Source organism: Melospiza melodia, chromosome 18, assembly GCF_035770615.1.
Source record: "Melospiza melodia melodia isolate bMelMel2 chromosome 18, bMelMel2.pri, whole genome shotgun sequence".
NCBI lineage: Eukaryota > Metazoa > Chordata > Aves > Passeriformes > Passerellidae > Melospiza > Melospiza melodia.
Genome location: NC_086211.1, coordinates 2608559 through 2624172, shown reverse-complemented (window position 1 = coordinate 2624172; position 15614 = coordinate 2608559). Strand labels below are relative to the sequence as shown.

General features: G+C 55.6%; 1 protein-coding gene across 1 annotated transcript; it reads left to right on the top strand.

The window, feature by feature from the left end:
* Nucleotides 1-175: 175 nt before the first annotated feature.
* NT5M (5',3'-nucleotidase, mitochondrial) lies at nucleotides 176-7800 on the top strand. The gene is made up of 5 exons (XM_063171667.1): nucleotides 176-1298; nucleotides 3950-4050; nucleotides 4427-4487; nucleotides 4818-4932; nucleotides 5132-7800. The coding sequence occupies exons 1-5, from the start codon at nucleotides 1032-1034 to the stop codon at nucleotides 5287-5289; spliced, it is 702 nt and encodes a 233-aa protein (XP_063027737.1). The 5' UTR covers nucleotides 176-1031; the 3' UTR covers nucleotides 5290-7800.
* Nucleotides 7801-15614: the final 7814 nt, after the last annotated feature.

Genomic DNA, 15614 nt, shown 5'->3' with positions numbered 1-15614 from the left:
GCGGTGCCGGGGCAGCCTTAAGGCGGGCGGGCGCGGAGCCGCCGCGCTGTGGCAGGGCGCTTGTGCCGCTTTAAGGCGGTGCCGGCGCTCCGGGCTCGGCAGGCACCGGGAAGAGGAACTGGGCTTTGCACTGCCGGGTCGGGGCCAGCTCCGCCGTCCCCGCTGCCCTCCCGCCGCCGCTCCGCGCTCGCTGCCGGGCAGCGATGGGGAGGACGCGCCGGGGGCCGGGCCGGGTCCCTGCATCCCCCGCTCCGCTCCCCATCGCACCCCCCGGCCGCTCCTTCCTCCTGCTGCAAAGGGATGCGCTCGGCAGGGCTGCCCGCTGCCTCGGGGCGTGCTTGAAATAGAGGCACCCCGCTTTGCTTGGAGAGCCCCCCAGCCCTGCTCTGAGCCCCCTATCCCCTGCCCCGAGCCCCCCATCTGCTTCTTGGGGGCCCCATCGCCTGCTCCGAGCTCCATCCCCTTCCTCAATCTGCCCAGTCCCTTTCTCAACCCCCTATCCCTTCCCTGAGCCCCCTTCCTCTGCTCCGAGCTCCATCCCCTTCCTCAAGCTCCCCAGTCTCTTTCTCAAGCTCCTTTCCCCTTCCCTGAGCCCCCTTCCCCTGCTCCAAGGCTTTATCCCCTGTCCCAACACCCTTTCCCTTTCTCTGAGCCCCCTTCCCCTGCTCCAAACTCCAACCCCTTCCTCAAGCTCCCCAGTCCCTTTCTCAAGCCCCTTTCCCCTTCCCTGAGTCCCCTTCCTCTGCTCCAAGCCCCCATCCCCTGCCTCAAGTCCCCTTCCCCTGCTCTAAGGTTCCATCCCCTGTCCCAACCCCCTATCCCCTTCCTCGAGCCCCCATCCCCTTCCCTGAACCCCCTACTCTGAGCCCCCATCCCCTTGTTCAAGTCCCCCATCCCTTTCCTTGAGCCCCCATTCGCTGCCCCAAACCCCCATCCCCTGCCCTGACCCTGCTTCCCTGAGCCCCCCATTCCCTCCCCTGAGCCCCCTGCCCCAAACCCCCCAGATCCCCCATCCCAAACCCCTCTCCAGGATGATTTTGCTGAGCTGTTTCCTGCACCTGCGGCCCCGGCGGGGCTGTGGCGCCCTGGCCGGGCTGGGCCGGGGGCTGGGCCCCTCAGCCGGGTCCCGCCGGGCCCTGCGGGTGCTGGTGGACATGGACGGGGTGCTGGCCGACTTCGAGGGAGGCTTCCTGAAGAAATTCAGGGCCAGGTACCCCGACAAGCCCTACATTGCCCTGGAGGACCGGAGGGGCTTCTGGGTGTCGGAGCAGTACGGGCGCCTGGGACCCGAGCTGAGCGTGAGTTGTGCTTCCCTTGCATGGGGTTTGTCCCCCTCGGGGACCCTCTGAGTGGGACCTGAGCTGAGCACGAGCTGTGCTTCCCCCGCATGGGTTTGTCCCCCTCAGGGACCCTCCGAGCCCCAGATCGTGGGGACAGTGCTGTTCCTTGTGGGGGCCACCAAAAAGCTCCCACAGGAACACAGGAGGGCTTCCAGCAGTGGGTTTTCCCCAGAAATCTAGGGGGTTTTGTGCATGTCTGTGTCTTTCTTAGAACCCTAGAATGGGTTGGGTTGATAAGGACCTTAAAGAGCATCTAATTCCAACTTCCAGCTAGGCCAGACTATGATGGTCTAGTGGGCTTTCTCTCTGCATGCCTGGATGGAGACAGATGCAAGAAAAGGGGGTATTTCAGAACATCTGTCTTGAAATACCCCAGATTATATAGCTGGGGTTTTCTATCTCTGATTTGGATTGGTACATTCCTAGATGGATTATTTAGCTCCTCAAGAGCATTGTGAGGGGTGGGATGCAGCAGAGCAGTTCAGAACAAACCATGCAATTGATGCTTCATTTGAGGGCTTACTTGAAGTTAAAACAACCTAAGCCCTCCCATGCCAGGAATTATTATATTCAGTTTAATAATTAAAGCTTAAAAGCAGAAGCTCTCTCAACGTTGTAATTTAGCATTCAGCAACAGGCTGACTGATGTAGAGAGTTGGTTTCTGCCTCTACAAATTTCCCATCCCAGTGGATGTCTGTGGTCTCATCCATGGGTTACAGTTGCAGTGGCTGAAATGTGTTATTGTAAATAAAAGTGTTCCTGTTGTTAGGAGTATGATGGTTACAGGAAAGGAGTGGGAATAAGGTCCGGGGCTCTCCCATGGGCAAAGTCCTAAACAACTTGATGAGCTGAAGGAATAAAGTGTCCTTTCTGGCTGGGAGTGGTGAGAGATAAGTACAGGACATCATTTGTGCAGTAGAGCAGCTGCTCAAACCCCTGTTTGGCAGGGATAACACATAATAACAATTTTTTTTTCTTCCTTGATCCTAACTACTTTGGATGTGTTAAATGAAGCGACCTCATCTTGTGTCTGCTGTGATCATGTAAAACCACCAAAACATTGGGCTGTACAAGTAGCACAACTTGCACTGTCTGATCTCAGGGCAGTCCTGGTTTTCCCCATGGTTTCAGGGCAGGGCTGAAGTGAGTGGGAGCTGCTCCAGACACGTGGGCCATTCCAGTCTCTGGGACCAGAAAATAGGACCCAAAGAGTCCAAGGAGCTGCAGGTCCCAGCTCTGAAAGGGAGAGAGTTCAGCAATGCTGCAAGCACACAGACCTGGAGAGCCCTGGACAGGCAGGGAGATTCCTGATGGGGCTGAGGATCTGTCCTGACCCATGGTGGGATTCCCAGCCTGGGGGATTCTTCCATCTGCTGCTGGTCAGCATGCTGGTCATGGTGCCATAAGGAATTTTTCTGGCTCTGGGAGTGGAGTGGGTCTTTTCCTCAAGCTGAGCTGAGTTCTCCCCTCCTCAAGCTTGATTGCAAAATTCTTTTTGACATAATTGGAAGCAGGATAGCTGTGGAAGTGTTGCTGTAGGAAAACACTTCAGTGCAGTTTGAAGTGCTCTGCTGCACAGGCAGAAACACCCCTGTGTTTCTCAGGGGTCTCTTGTGCAACTACAGACAATACCTTAAAAATAAAATCCCATTAGTGCTCAGTCTGAGGCAGAACAACTGGAGTTTGAATGTTTGCATGGCCCCAAACTTTCAGGCTGGCTGTTCTTGCCATGGAGCCTGGAGGCATTTCTGCATTTGCAGCTCCTCAGCTGCACCTCAGCACCGGGGCTGGGCTGCTTCTGCTTCTTCCCAGCTCTCCTCCCCGAGGACACAGTGTTTGTGCAAAATAATTGTTTTCCTGGCACCTGGCAAGCTGTTAACCTGTTTGAGCAGTGCAGGGGCTGCTGCTCCTGAGAGCTGTGCTGGACCCATTGCAGGCAGCCCCTGGACTCTGCCCTCACCCCAAGGTTTTGCTCACTGTGATCTCTCTGTTCTCCCTGTGCCATACCAGGCTGCTGTCCTGGATGTTGTGTTTCAAATCCTTGCCTGGAGATGCTCTATTTGCCTGCTAGACCTTGTCCAGGCTTCCCTGAGGAGAAGCATCTGCATCCATCCTGACATGTGGTTCCTCCTGTAACATTCCTGCTCCTGGGAGAGCAGCCTGGCTGCTATTTTAGGTGCTCTTGTGGAGACAAATAGGCCAGACAGCACCTGAACAGTACCTGAACAGCACCATGGTAGAGCAGGGCCACCAGGCCATGTCAGCTGGATCCACGTGGATCTGTCCCTTGGATGGGTTTGGTTTGGATCTGGATAATCTCTGGTGTTTGGCCTTACAGGAAGGTGCAGCTCCCTCTGTGTGTGGGGCTGCAGAGGCAAAACCAACCCTGTTTTTTTGTTCCATCTCCAATCTGAATTGTGTGGGGTGGGTGCAGGGTAGTGAGTAGCGAGCAGAGACACCCACAGAGGCAGAGGGGTGAGCAGGAGAGACTGGAACTGGTGCTCCCACTGTTCTCCTGTCCCCTCCTCTGTCCTAGCAAAGGGTGAGGAGGATGCACATGCAGGAAAAGCCACAAGAAGTGCAGTAACTGCTTGCTTTCCCCTCACAGGAGAAAGCCATCAGCATCTGGGAATCCAAGAACTTCTTCATCGAGCTGGACCCTCTCCCTGGGGCTGTGGAAGCTGTGAAGCAAATGGCAAATTTGGCAGAGTGAGTATGAACCTGTCTGTGGGGATGGACGGAGGAGCAGCTGTGTCTTCACTTCCACCTCTTGGCAGAAGTGCTGATACAACAACAGCATTAAAAATAAATATCTCCCAGCCATCAGGGAAGGGAGGGGAGAGAGGGCTTTGACTCCTGGAGCAGTCACCTACAACATCAGCCATGTGCAGCCTCTTCCCTTCAGCTCTCTGCTCCAGCAAGGGCTGTGAAAAGGGGAATATGATTGTGCTGTGGGATTCTGTGAGATGGGGGATTAATGTGTTAAATCTGTTTGATCTGTGTGTGGTGGGGGTTGGCTTTGGGCTGCTCTGGGCCTGCTCTGGCCCAGAATGACAATCTGGCCCTGTTTTTCTCCTCGTGGCAGCACTGATGTGTTCATCTGCACCAGCCCAATCAAGAAGTACCGGTACTGCCCTTATGAGAAGGTGAGCAAGCCCAAATCCCAGCTCCCCTCCCATCCACACTGCCCAGTGAAAGGTGTCTGACCCCTGCATGCCTCTGGCTGTAAAATTTACCTGTTCCATCCATTTGCATGCACTGACGCTCTTGGTCTCAGTCTTTCATCATGACATCAAAAGCTGCTTGGCTTTCTAAGAACTTTTACTCCAGCAGCATCCAAATCCATCCCACTAATGAGCTTAATTAAGAGAGAAATCCTCCCTGTGTGGAGGCCAGAGCTGCTTCCACTCCACCAAGCACCCCCTGCCCCATCCATCAGCCCTCCCTGAGCTCACCAGCCATCTCTTGCCTTCCAGTATGCCTGGGTGGAGAAGCACTTTGGCCCTGAATTTCTTGAGCAGATTGTTTTGACACGAGATAAGACGGTGGTTTCTGCTGATCTGCTTATAGACGACAGACCTGATATAACAGGTAAGGAGTGAGGGTGAGGCCAAGGGTAAAGGTGACTGGAGGCAGCCAGGGATGAGTGTTGGTCTTTCTGTGCTCTTTGGGTTTTATAACTTCGGGGTTTTCATGATAGAGTAAAATCAACTTCAGTGTCTCATGTTGGAGTAAAATCAAGTTCAGTGTCTCATGGAACTGTCCACCACTGACCTTCCTTGCCTTGCAGGGGCAGAGCAGAACCCCAGCTGGGAGCACGTGCTCTTCACTGCCTGCCACAACAAGCACCTGCAGCTGAAGCCCCCCAGCCGCCGGCTGCACTCCTGGGCTGATGACTGGAAGGCCATTCTGGACAGCAAACGCCTCCCACCCGGCCAGGCCACCTAAACACCAGCCCCCAGGGCCACCTGGGGCTGCAGCCATCTGCCTGTGTCCTTGTGGAGTCCTGCTGAAGGCCACAGCCACAGGACAGACAGACAGACGCTGTCCCTGCTGCACAGAGGAAGAGGAGGGTGAGCTGAAGCGCCACAGTCATCTGGACTTGAAAAACAGACCCCAGCCCAGGATTGTGCCCGTGGACCTGGGGGGCATTGCCCTCTGGCTCCTGGGGTCTCTGTGCTGCATCTGCACCCTACAGGGCCATCCTGGACAAGGTCACCCTCAGGGTGTCACTGCCCTTGCCTGGGGCACTGCATGGCACAGAGCAGCTCTGCATCCTCCCCTCCACAGCGTGGACAGGGATCGTGTGTGTGATTTGTTTAGTCCTTGCCGGGTTTCATCCCAAGGGGCTGCCTCAGGACATCCCTGCCCCTGGCAGTGCCTGGATCTGGGCAGAGGGGTGGCTGCAAGGGCAGGGAGAGCAGGCAGGGGCTGCCCAGGCTCCCTGCACTGGGAATTGTCACAGCACATCCCTGGATGCTGTCTGCAGTTCTCACATACTGCAAGGGAAGATGCAGGGGGGATGTTGCTGTTAAAGGCTGGGGAGCTGTGCAGGTTTCAGCCAGGGTAGAGTTAATTTTCTTCACAGAAAATAGAGCCCCATATGAGCTGCTGTGAAAAGAATTAACTCTACCCTGGCTAAAAGCAGCATGGGAGCCCATGAGAGGTGCCCAGGGTGGTTTGTTCTGCAGCTCCACCATGATCCCAGCTCTGTCTGGGGACAGAGGATGCTGCCAGCCCCACTCCCCTGGCTCTGGGCCCCTGCAGAGAGGTGTTCAGTGCCTGGCTGGTGCAAAGGGGTCACAGCTGGACCAGCCCCCTCTGCCAGGGGACAGTGCAGGGTCTGCTGAGCTCTGCTCTGCTGAGCAGCCAGCCCTGCTGAGAAGCTGCAGTTGGTCCCGAAAAAGAGAGGGTTTAGACCAAGGGGCAGCTCCAAGAGGGATGGTTTTGGCATAGCTGTGCCCACAGCCTCTTCCTCCCTTGTTTGTCTCATTTTTGCTTCTCTGAGCCTGCAGCAGTCCAGCCTTGAACTTCAGTGACCTGTCTGGCAGGAGAAAGCTGCTGCTGCTGCTGCTGCTGGCCCCAGAGAGACATCCCAGCTGCTGGGAGAGCCTGGCATCCCCTCCTGCCCGTGGCACTGCCACAGGGCAGCCACAGCCTGCCTGTCCCCAGTGGGAGCTGCTGCTGGGCCCCCCCAGGCAGAGCCCCAGGGATGAGCTGGGGGTGTCACTGCTGACACCACAGAGGCCATTGGTCCCCTCTGCTGTGTGTCCCCACGCTGTCCAGGACCCCAGTGCCCTCCTGGCCCAAGGACTTGCTGGCTGCAGCAGTGAAATTCCCCCCATGGACACTGAACCCCCCAGGCAGAGGTGGTGGCCAGGGCTTGGCTGGGATTTGTCACCCTGCACCCCGTGCTCACACCTTTGCTTTGCCTCTCTGCTCTCCTGTGGACCCCAATCAACGAAAGGACATGAACTTGAAGCTACATAACCAACAAATCATGTAATTCAGCAGTGGCAGCCAGGCCCCTCCCGTGCCAGGAGCTGGAGGGGTTCTGGAGTTGGTGCTTTGGAACCTGTGCCTTCCCTGGGTGCTGCAGGGCCAGGGATGGGGCCTCTGTTGACTTGGGGCTTGCCCTGTTACAAAGTCAGCATGGTTGGCCCAGGGCAGTGGGACTTACATACCACAAGCATCTTTTTACCTTTTCTTTTTTTTTTTTTTTTTTTTCATTTTTCTTTCCTGTTTAAACCACTGTGTGCTTCTCTGGGCAGTGGGTTTGGTTTGGAGGGGTCTGTTTAGGATGTGCAGCCCCCTGGCCAAGAGCTGGCTGGAGGTTTGCAGGCTGGGAACTGGGACAGTGTGGGAGCACCATGGGCAGCTGCTGCAGCTGCTGGACATCAGGAACCCCCTGGCTCCACCAGCCCTCCACCAGCTGTTGGCCCCTCTCTGCAGCCAGGGTGACCTCATGGGGTCCAAGCTGTTTTTTTTTTCTGATGGTACCATGTAAATATGAGCTGCCCAAGCCCCCCAGAGCCTTCTCCCTGCTTATTGAGCCAAAATGAGCTGGCACATCTCTCCAGCAGCTGCCCAAACCTCTCACCTTCCCCCGAGGCTGGGGCAGACCCGAGGGCTGTGGCTCTCTGGGGCCAGCAGGACATTTCCCCGTGGTGAGATGTGATGCCTGAGATAAATACACCACACCAAATATACTTGAAAGCAGGGCTGGAGTTCCTCATGCCTGAGGCTCCAGCTCCGTGCACAGAGATCCTGAGCTGGTGGCTGCTCTGTTTGCTCCCACACTCAGGACCTGGAGGTGACTCCATCACTGATGGATCGGCCCGTCCGTCCTTCAAGCCTGTCTGTGTCCAGCTGAGAGACACAGAGCTTTTGGTTTTGAATGTACGTCTGTAAACCCGAGGGAAATGAGGAGCACTGCAATAAACACTGGGTTGTTTGGCATCCAGCTGCCTGGAAATGGAGTTTGGGGTTTGCAGTTTCCCAGCCGTGGCTCTGTGTGGGGATAGGGCGGGGTTCACCTCCAGGTTGGGAATGTCCCCTTGTCCAGAAGACCTGGAACCAGCCCTGCTGCCCTGGCAGTGCCATCACCCTGTCAGACACAGTCCCTGTGGGCAGAAATAAAGCCAAGTGCAGGGTAGAATTCATCTTCCTAAAGATCTTTTCAGAGGCAGAGGAGATGGTACACGGGGCACAGGGCAGTGCTCAAGGTGCTGGTGGGAGCCTTTGCACCATTCCCATGGGCAGGAGCTGCTGCACAAATGTGCAAACACTCACACCCCTCAGGGGATTCCCACCGGAGAGCATCCCACGTGTCCCCATCCCGAGCTGGTCCGAGGCTGCAGGTCCTGGCAGGGTGGGAACAAGGATGCTCGCCCCTGGATCCTGGAAGCGGCCGCCAGTGGGTGCTCATTAGCTCGGGTGCTCATTAGCTCTGGCGCTCATTAGCCCGTGCTCGTGCTGGCCACTGCCCAAACAGCTCGGAGCAGTGTGAAATCCCGGCGGAGGGCAGAGCAGGAAGGCAGGGGCAGCGGGGCCAGCCCTGACGCACGGGCGGCGGGGGGTGTGGGACAGGGCCAGGCAGGGCCGGGCTGCAGGGAGGATGAGTCAGCCCAACGCGCAGGAGGGCAAGGAGAGCAGGAGGCGATGGAGCGGCTGGAGGCAGCTGGATGGGCTCTGCTCGGCCGCCGTGCCCGGTTTGAGGAGAGGAGCGGGATGGTGCCCCAGGGTCGCTGCTGGCACCGGGTTTGGAGCCCGGCGGTGCCAAGGCAGCGCGGGCAGGACGTGGTGCGGATGGGATGTGGATGGAAGGGGAATATCCACTAGAGGGGACTGTGTGACCGCGTGTGGAGCTGGCAGCCTGCGCTCGGCACCGTGTGCCAGCCCTGCTTCCAGCCCTCCCGGTTATCCCAGCCCGGGCTCCAGCGCCCTCTGCATCCCTCCCTCTGGAGGCACCGATCACGGGCACCGGGTGATGCTCCGGGGGTACCGGGGGGCAGCCACAGGCGCCAGGAAAACCAGAGAATCATGGAATGGTGTGGGCTGGAAGGGATCTTAAAAACCATCTCTGCAACCCATGGGCAGGGACACCTTCCACTATCCCAGGCTGCTCCAAGCACCATCCATACTGGCCTTGGACACTTCCAGGGATGGGGAGATGTTCTGGGGTGGCCTCCACCAGCAGCTGAGCCTCCCCCCAGCCACTTGCTCTCTCTCTCCAGCTGGATGGGGCAGAGAACGGGATGGGCAAAACATGAATGGCTTGTGGGTTAGAAGATGAACTAGGCACCTATAGGGTCCATACAGAAAATATCGCTGGAAAAATCAAAGGGTTAAAGCCCCTGACAGCCCAGGGCATCCCTCCTGTCCCTGCTCAGCTCTGGCCCTGCTTCCCCTGGGACCCCAGAGCTCTCCCCAGGGCTGGGATTGCTCATCCTGCCCTGAAAGCTGAAATCCCCCAAGGAGCTGGAACATGACTTTGCCCTTTCCTTTTGCTCACTCTGAAGCCAGAGCCTGTTTTGGGGAGCAGAGTGGGGGCAGATCTGCCAGTGGGAGGATGGGGGGACTGCAGTGGTTCCTGGTGGGTTTTTCTGGCCCTTCCACTCTCCCTCAGCACCATGATATTATTTCCCTTCAGGTTGGATTAATGGGACTAGCTTCTCAATTTGTGCACAGGGACTTGAGTAATGCACTCCCCAGAGAGAAATCAACTTCCCTTGCCCCAGCAGTGCTGGGGAGGCCAGAGCAGAGCCCACATGATAGGCTGCACTGCCTTGCTCCTGTCCTTCAAGGCTCCACACACATTAAGCCCGCCCTCCTGGCAAAAATCTTGCAAAATGTTTATTTGTGACTGTGTTAACAAACATGCCTGGGGAACATGTTGTATTCAGACGTGAGCATGCCACCTTCTCCCTGCCTCCCTGGGGCCAGGCCTGTGGGCAGAGAGGGGCCAGGGCTGCCAAAATCCAGCTGACGCTGCACTCGGGGCACCACCGGGACCCAGCACGAGGCCACCAAGCACCAAACCTGCCAGCAACATCCCACCAGTGCCTTTTTCCTGGAGCTTCCCAGCTCATGGCTTTTTCCTGGAGGTGCCCAGCTCATGGATGCAGCTGGGGGAAGGGTGTGACCTTGTAGAGCCCTGGTGTCCTGCAGTGGACACGAGGGCTCCAGGGATCCTGTCCAGCTCTGTAAACACCCGTCACAGGGGAGGGCACTGCTGTCAGGCCACACCGTGGGCAGAGACCTCACTGGAGCTGAGCCTGCACACCCCACACCGCCCTGAGCCCATCCCTGCCCCTCACCTGCCCTCTCCTCCTCAGCTGCTGCGTGCCAGCAATGATCCTGGGATGGAGAAGGTGCCCTGGTGCTGCTCCTCTCCCAGAACACACTCACCCTCAACACACACTGTTTTAAACTCTCTCTTGCCAGATTTGGGGTGAACTTGTGTCTGGGTTCAATACTCCATGCACCTCAATCTGCTTTCAGCATCTCCAGGTAACCAGGGCTGGAGCTGGGGCTGTTTTTCTGAGATCCAGGGGAGGGAGATGAACAGTAATTATTGAAGGGCTGTAGTTCAGCATTTGAGGGTCTGTGGAGCTCTAATCAAGCCTGTGAGCCCCTGTGTGCCCATGGATTTTTCCTTCATGCCATCCCAGTGGGAGCCTCAGCTGGGCAGCACCTGTGCTGCCTTCACATCCCTCTGGTGAGTCACCCAGCAGCTCCTGGGGATGGTTCAAAACACCAGAGGGCTCAGGAATCTCCCCAAAGTGCTGGGAGATGCACTGGCAGGAGCTGTGGAGGCTGGGAGTTGGCTTCTGTTCAGTAAAAGTGAGGCAAGAGGGGCCTGTTGTGAGCGCCAGGGGACGTGTGAGGATGAGGAGCAGCTCCTGCTGCATGGGCTGAGCCCTTCCCAGGAGAAGGGAGGGCAAAGGCAGGGACCTGGTGCTGCAGAGCACCTGAACACCACGCTGCTGCCACCCAGGCAGGGCTCAGTGCTGTCACCAGGGCTGGAGCTGGATGGTGTTTGAGGTTCCAGCCCAGACCATTCTGTGATCCCTCTGCTGAAGGCTCCATCCAGGTGTGGGCAGCAGCAAGGCCCAGCTCTCACCTCAGTGGGCTGGGATGGATCCCTGGTGCCTGTGTCACCCTTTCTGTGCCCACCTGCGCCAGGCTTTTGGCCAGCTGGGAACCCCCTGGCTCAATGCCCCTTCCCCTCCCAGTCCCAGCCACGCCAGGTAAGGACTCCAAGAGCCCTGGGGAACAATCTCTGGAGCTTTCCAGGTGTTACCACCCCTCCTCTGCTCTCAGTCCCAGCCCCTCTGGCTCTCACAGCCTCTGGAAAAGCAAACTCATGCCTTGGGTGCCTGTTTTAGAACAGATTTTCCTTTTCCAGTCTAGCAGAGCAGTGTCACAGCTGTGCTTCCTACCCATGCATTTGTGCACATCCTCTTTTATCCCAGGGAAATGTTCCTGGGTGGCTCCTGGGGACAGGCACTGGTGCCAGGGGCAGCCCCAGCCACCCTCAGGGCGCAGAGGATGTTTTGGGACTGATTCCCTGCCCTAAGGCCAGTTTATTCTCTGAAGGGAAACATGTCTATCAACATCACTGGCATCTCCTCACTCCAAAACTGATCTCTGGGCTACCCACAACCATTCAGATAATGGAAATGGAGGCACAGAATATGTTCTAGCTCCTTCCTGTAGAGTGGGGCTGGGACTGCCCACACCTAAGGGATACAGGAAAATTGGGAGCTGAGTGTCCCACCCTGCCCAGCATGGGCAGAGCCCAGCTTTGTCATGGGAATTCATAAAAAGAGACCACAAAAAAAGGGCAAAGCTTCATTTCTACTCCTCCTGATGTGGCCACAGGGCAGAGCTTCCCATGGACAGGGCTTTTGCCAGTGTTTTGTAGCAAAAAGGGTTTCAGAAGTGCCCAAACCTTTAGGGCTGTATGTTCACAAGAAGCCATAAACCCTCCTGCACCTGTATCCAAAACTGTGCAGCACTGCAGCCCCAGCCACGACCCAGAACTCCCCCAGCCCTGTGGACCCTGCTGCTTTCCACCCTGTCCTGCTTGTGGAACACGTCAGACGTGCCTGGAGGAGTGTTTCTGCCCCAGCACCTGCCTTCCCCACGCAGCATTGTTTCCCCAAAGCCCAGCAGAGCAGCAGCAGCTCCGCACAGCCCGACTCCAGCCGGCTGTGTCCTGCTCTGAGGTGGTTGTTTCATCCCAAACTAGCTCATTCTTGCTACTTTTTTTTTATTCCTGCGTTGGAAGGAGGAAGGGGAGAACAAAACAGCCCTTGGGGTGAAGTTACCTCCTTAATTAACAAGGCTGAGAGCTTTGCAGAGATTGTGCAGGAGGAGAGAAAAATAAGGAAAACTGGGCAAAACCAGAAAGGCTTGGGTTCAGTTGTCAGACCAATTAACCCAGATCCACACTCTCCCCCTGGATGAATTGCTCGTTACTACGTAATTGCTCGGGCCCAGCTCCTGATTGAGAGAAATTAAAATCAGACACTTAACAAGGCAACCTGGTGTGGAGATGGGAGGCAGGAGCTGCCTGGGGATGCCATTCACAAGACAAAACTGAGAGAGAGAGCCCAAGCTTGGAGGATCTTGCTGAAATCAGCATTATCTGCACCATTTGCACCATCCTGGACTCAAAACATGGCTGGGCTGGGGGATAATTTGAAAAGGCCCTGGGAGATGGTGAGAGGAGGAAAGCCCTGATTTAGCCAAGCATTTCAGCTTCTGCATAATTGCAATGTAGCTGCAGGTTCAGCTCAGCTCAGTGCAGGATTTAGATGAAATATAAGATGTGCTCAGTCAGGGACAAAGTGATTCAGGAGCTCTTTTGTCTAAAAAAAATAAAATTCTTTGCAAACCCTTCTTGACTCTGTGTTAGGACACATCTGCCCAGAGATGAGGGAAAAATTCCACCATTATAGACTTTTAAATATAAAGTTAGTGAAACAAAAAAAAAAAAAAAGCCACTAATCCTGATAAATCAGCCTAGGAAAAGCAGCCTGTGCTGCAGCTGAGCACGTTCTGCCATGTGTAGGGCTGATGAGTTCACGTGCAGTGGGAAATTCAGACACAGTGTTTGGGAAAGCTCAGTGGTTTCAATATTAGCTTAAGAGTAGGCAAACATGTTTTCCTGCTGCTGAAGGAGAAGGGGATCTCCTTGTGGGAGCACTGGCCTTTTCCATCCCCTGTGGTTCCATCTGCCTCTTTTCCTGCCTAGGAATTATCTGTGGAGCAAGGGAGGGCTGCAGAAAGCCCCAGGCATGGCTGCACCCCCAGCAGCACTGCAGTGCTGTGCTGAGGTGTGATCACAGCTCTGCTTCCAGCTGCTCACCCTCCTGCAATATCTGCATTTCCCCCAGGAGTTTTTGGGGTGCTGTTCCTGTGTCTGGCTCGTGCTGGGTTTCAACCAAGCCCCAAGTGCTGACCCCATCTTTGGCCAAACCCTGCTGCCAGTCTGTGCTTGTTGTGCAATAACCCCTAAAGGAAAAAAGCCCCGGATCCCCCAATTTCAGCAGTTTGAGCTTATCCTGGTGTTTGGTGCCTGCTGCCTCAGCCACACATGTCCCCGGAGCCAGGACAGACACCCCAAAGGGCATTAATCCCATCTGCTTTATTTTTTATTAATGAACCAGCTGTCCCAACAAGTCATAAAAACGACCACAGGCAGGGCAGCAAAGGATGAGAATAGCCCAAACCAACTCTACACCTCCAACTGGAAAACCCCAAAGACTCCAGCAACACGTGTCTGAAGGAAAACCACCGGTGCTCTGGCTACTCCACGTGTATTTATTGACACAGAAAACAGCCACCGTGTGTTTTCCACCTCCAGGCTCAGCCCACAGCCACCAACACCCTTCAAACATCCCTTGGTGGCATCCAGGAGAGTCTGAAGGGTCCCTCCCCTCCAGGGCCGTTTCATCTGAGGCTGAAACGGGCTCAGGATTTTCCTATGAAGGCACTGGGATTAAATTAAAGAGGATTTAAGCAGATGGTCGGTTCTCTGCCCATGGTAGTTGGCAAAATGGGAGCCATATCACTGAATTGTCTGCCTGCACTAATTAATGTTTGTACAGAGCCCTGCGCTGCAAACCGCTGCCGACGTGCTAACTGCTATCATTAGTATTATTACTAAGCTGTTTACGCCTGTTCCAGTGCTTTCTCTCCCCATCCCCAAGGGCTTTGCCTCTTTCCTGTGCAGATGTATGGGGAGAGGAATCAGCCCTCTCAGGCTGTGCTGGCTCTACCCCAGGCTCAGATCCCTGGTTTGTTGGTAAAACCCTCTGGCCGTGCCCATGGTGAGGGCAGGAGGATGTTCTGCCCAGAGATGGGGTTTAGCATCACCCTGCCCAGTCCTGGTTGTTTCAGTGCCCCTCCTGATTGCACAATGGACTGGATGCTGCTTCCCTGCCTCCTTCGTGTTCCCACAGGGAAAAGCTTTTCTGTGCTCTCAGGGGCTCTTCACATCCTTCTCTGTCACTGCATGGCAAAGGGTTCTGTAGGGGAAGGGAGGGATCACTCATCCTTCCTAATGACCTGAGAGGAGGCTGAGGAGCAGAGGAGTGCAGTGATGGATGAGCTCAGCCATGCTCCACGACAGGCCCTTGTCCCTGTGCAGTAACCGAGCAGTGACGTCTGCTGCCACCGGCAGAGGGGACACTGCTGCAGTCCCCGAAAACACCATCCTGCAAGGCAGGGCTCTGCAAGGCTGGAGGATGGCTTCTCCCCTTCCTGCCCAGTGAAGCGTTCAGCAGAGATTCAACTCACCAGGAATCAGGGATGCTGCCTCTGGAAAGCAGTGAAAGAACAACCTCATGCTGCTCATGGGCGCACGGAGCAGCAAACTCCCCTGACTAACACTCAAACCTCAGAGCTCAAGATCATGGAATCATGGAATGGCCTGGGTTGGAAGGGACCTTAAAGGGCATGGGGTTCCAGTCCCCTTCCATGGGAGGGGCACCTTCCACTATCCCAGGTGTCTCCAAGCCCTGTCCAGCCTGGTCTTGGACACTCCCAGGGATGGGGCAGCCACAGCTTCTCTGGGCTGTTCCATTTCCAGTCCCTCACAACCCCAGGCACAGATCCTTGACCTGATCAATGTTTCCAAGACCCTGCTTGGGAATCCTTTGCTCATTAAACCCAACCAGGCAGAACATTCCTAACCATCCCCACTGGCATCTTTCAGATACCAGAGTGTTTTTTGTGACTTGGTTGGGAAAGAAACTGCCCAAATCAAGAAACTGGGGCAGTCCCTGAGAGGAAGCAAATGAAAATACAGAATGCAGGGAGCCAGGTATTCAACTTACTACAGCAACATGGCAGGCAGCATCCCAACCTTGCTCCCTGAGGGTGAGGAAAGCACCCTCACTGCCCAAACAGTGAGATGACTTGGCTGAGGACTAATGGGATGCCTCCAATGGGAAGTTTAGGGCGTGAATCATCCCTATTTTTGAAATGAGATTCCAAAAGTTGGATGTGGGATGCAGGCAGAGCAGACAGCTCCTGCAGTGAGAACAGGGATTACTCCAGCCAGGACAGGCTCCACTCTTGCCCTGAGCCAGGCTGCATTTGCTTTGCAGAGGTTGTTTAGCCCAAACAAAGAATTGCAGAGAAAAACAGCCCCAGCAAGCAGGCGATCAACATTTTCTGCGTGGTTTGAATTATCCATGACTTTTGACCCAAGATTAAATCTAGTGTGTAACTGGTGGTTATATATTGAGTCATATGAG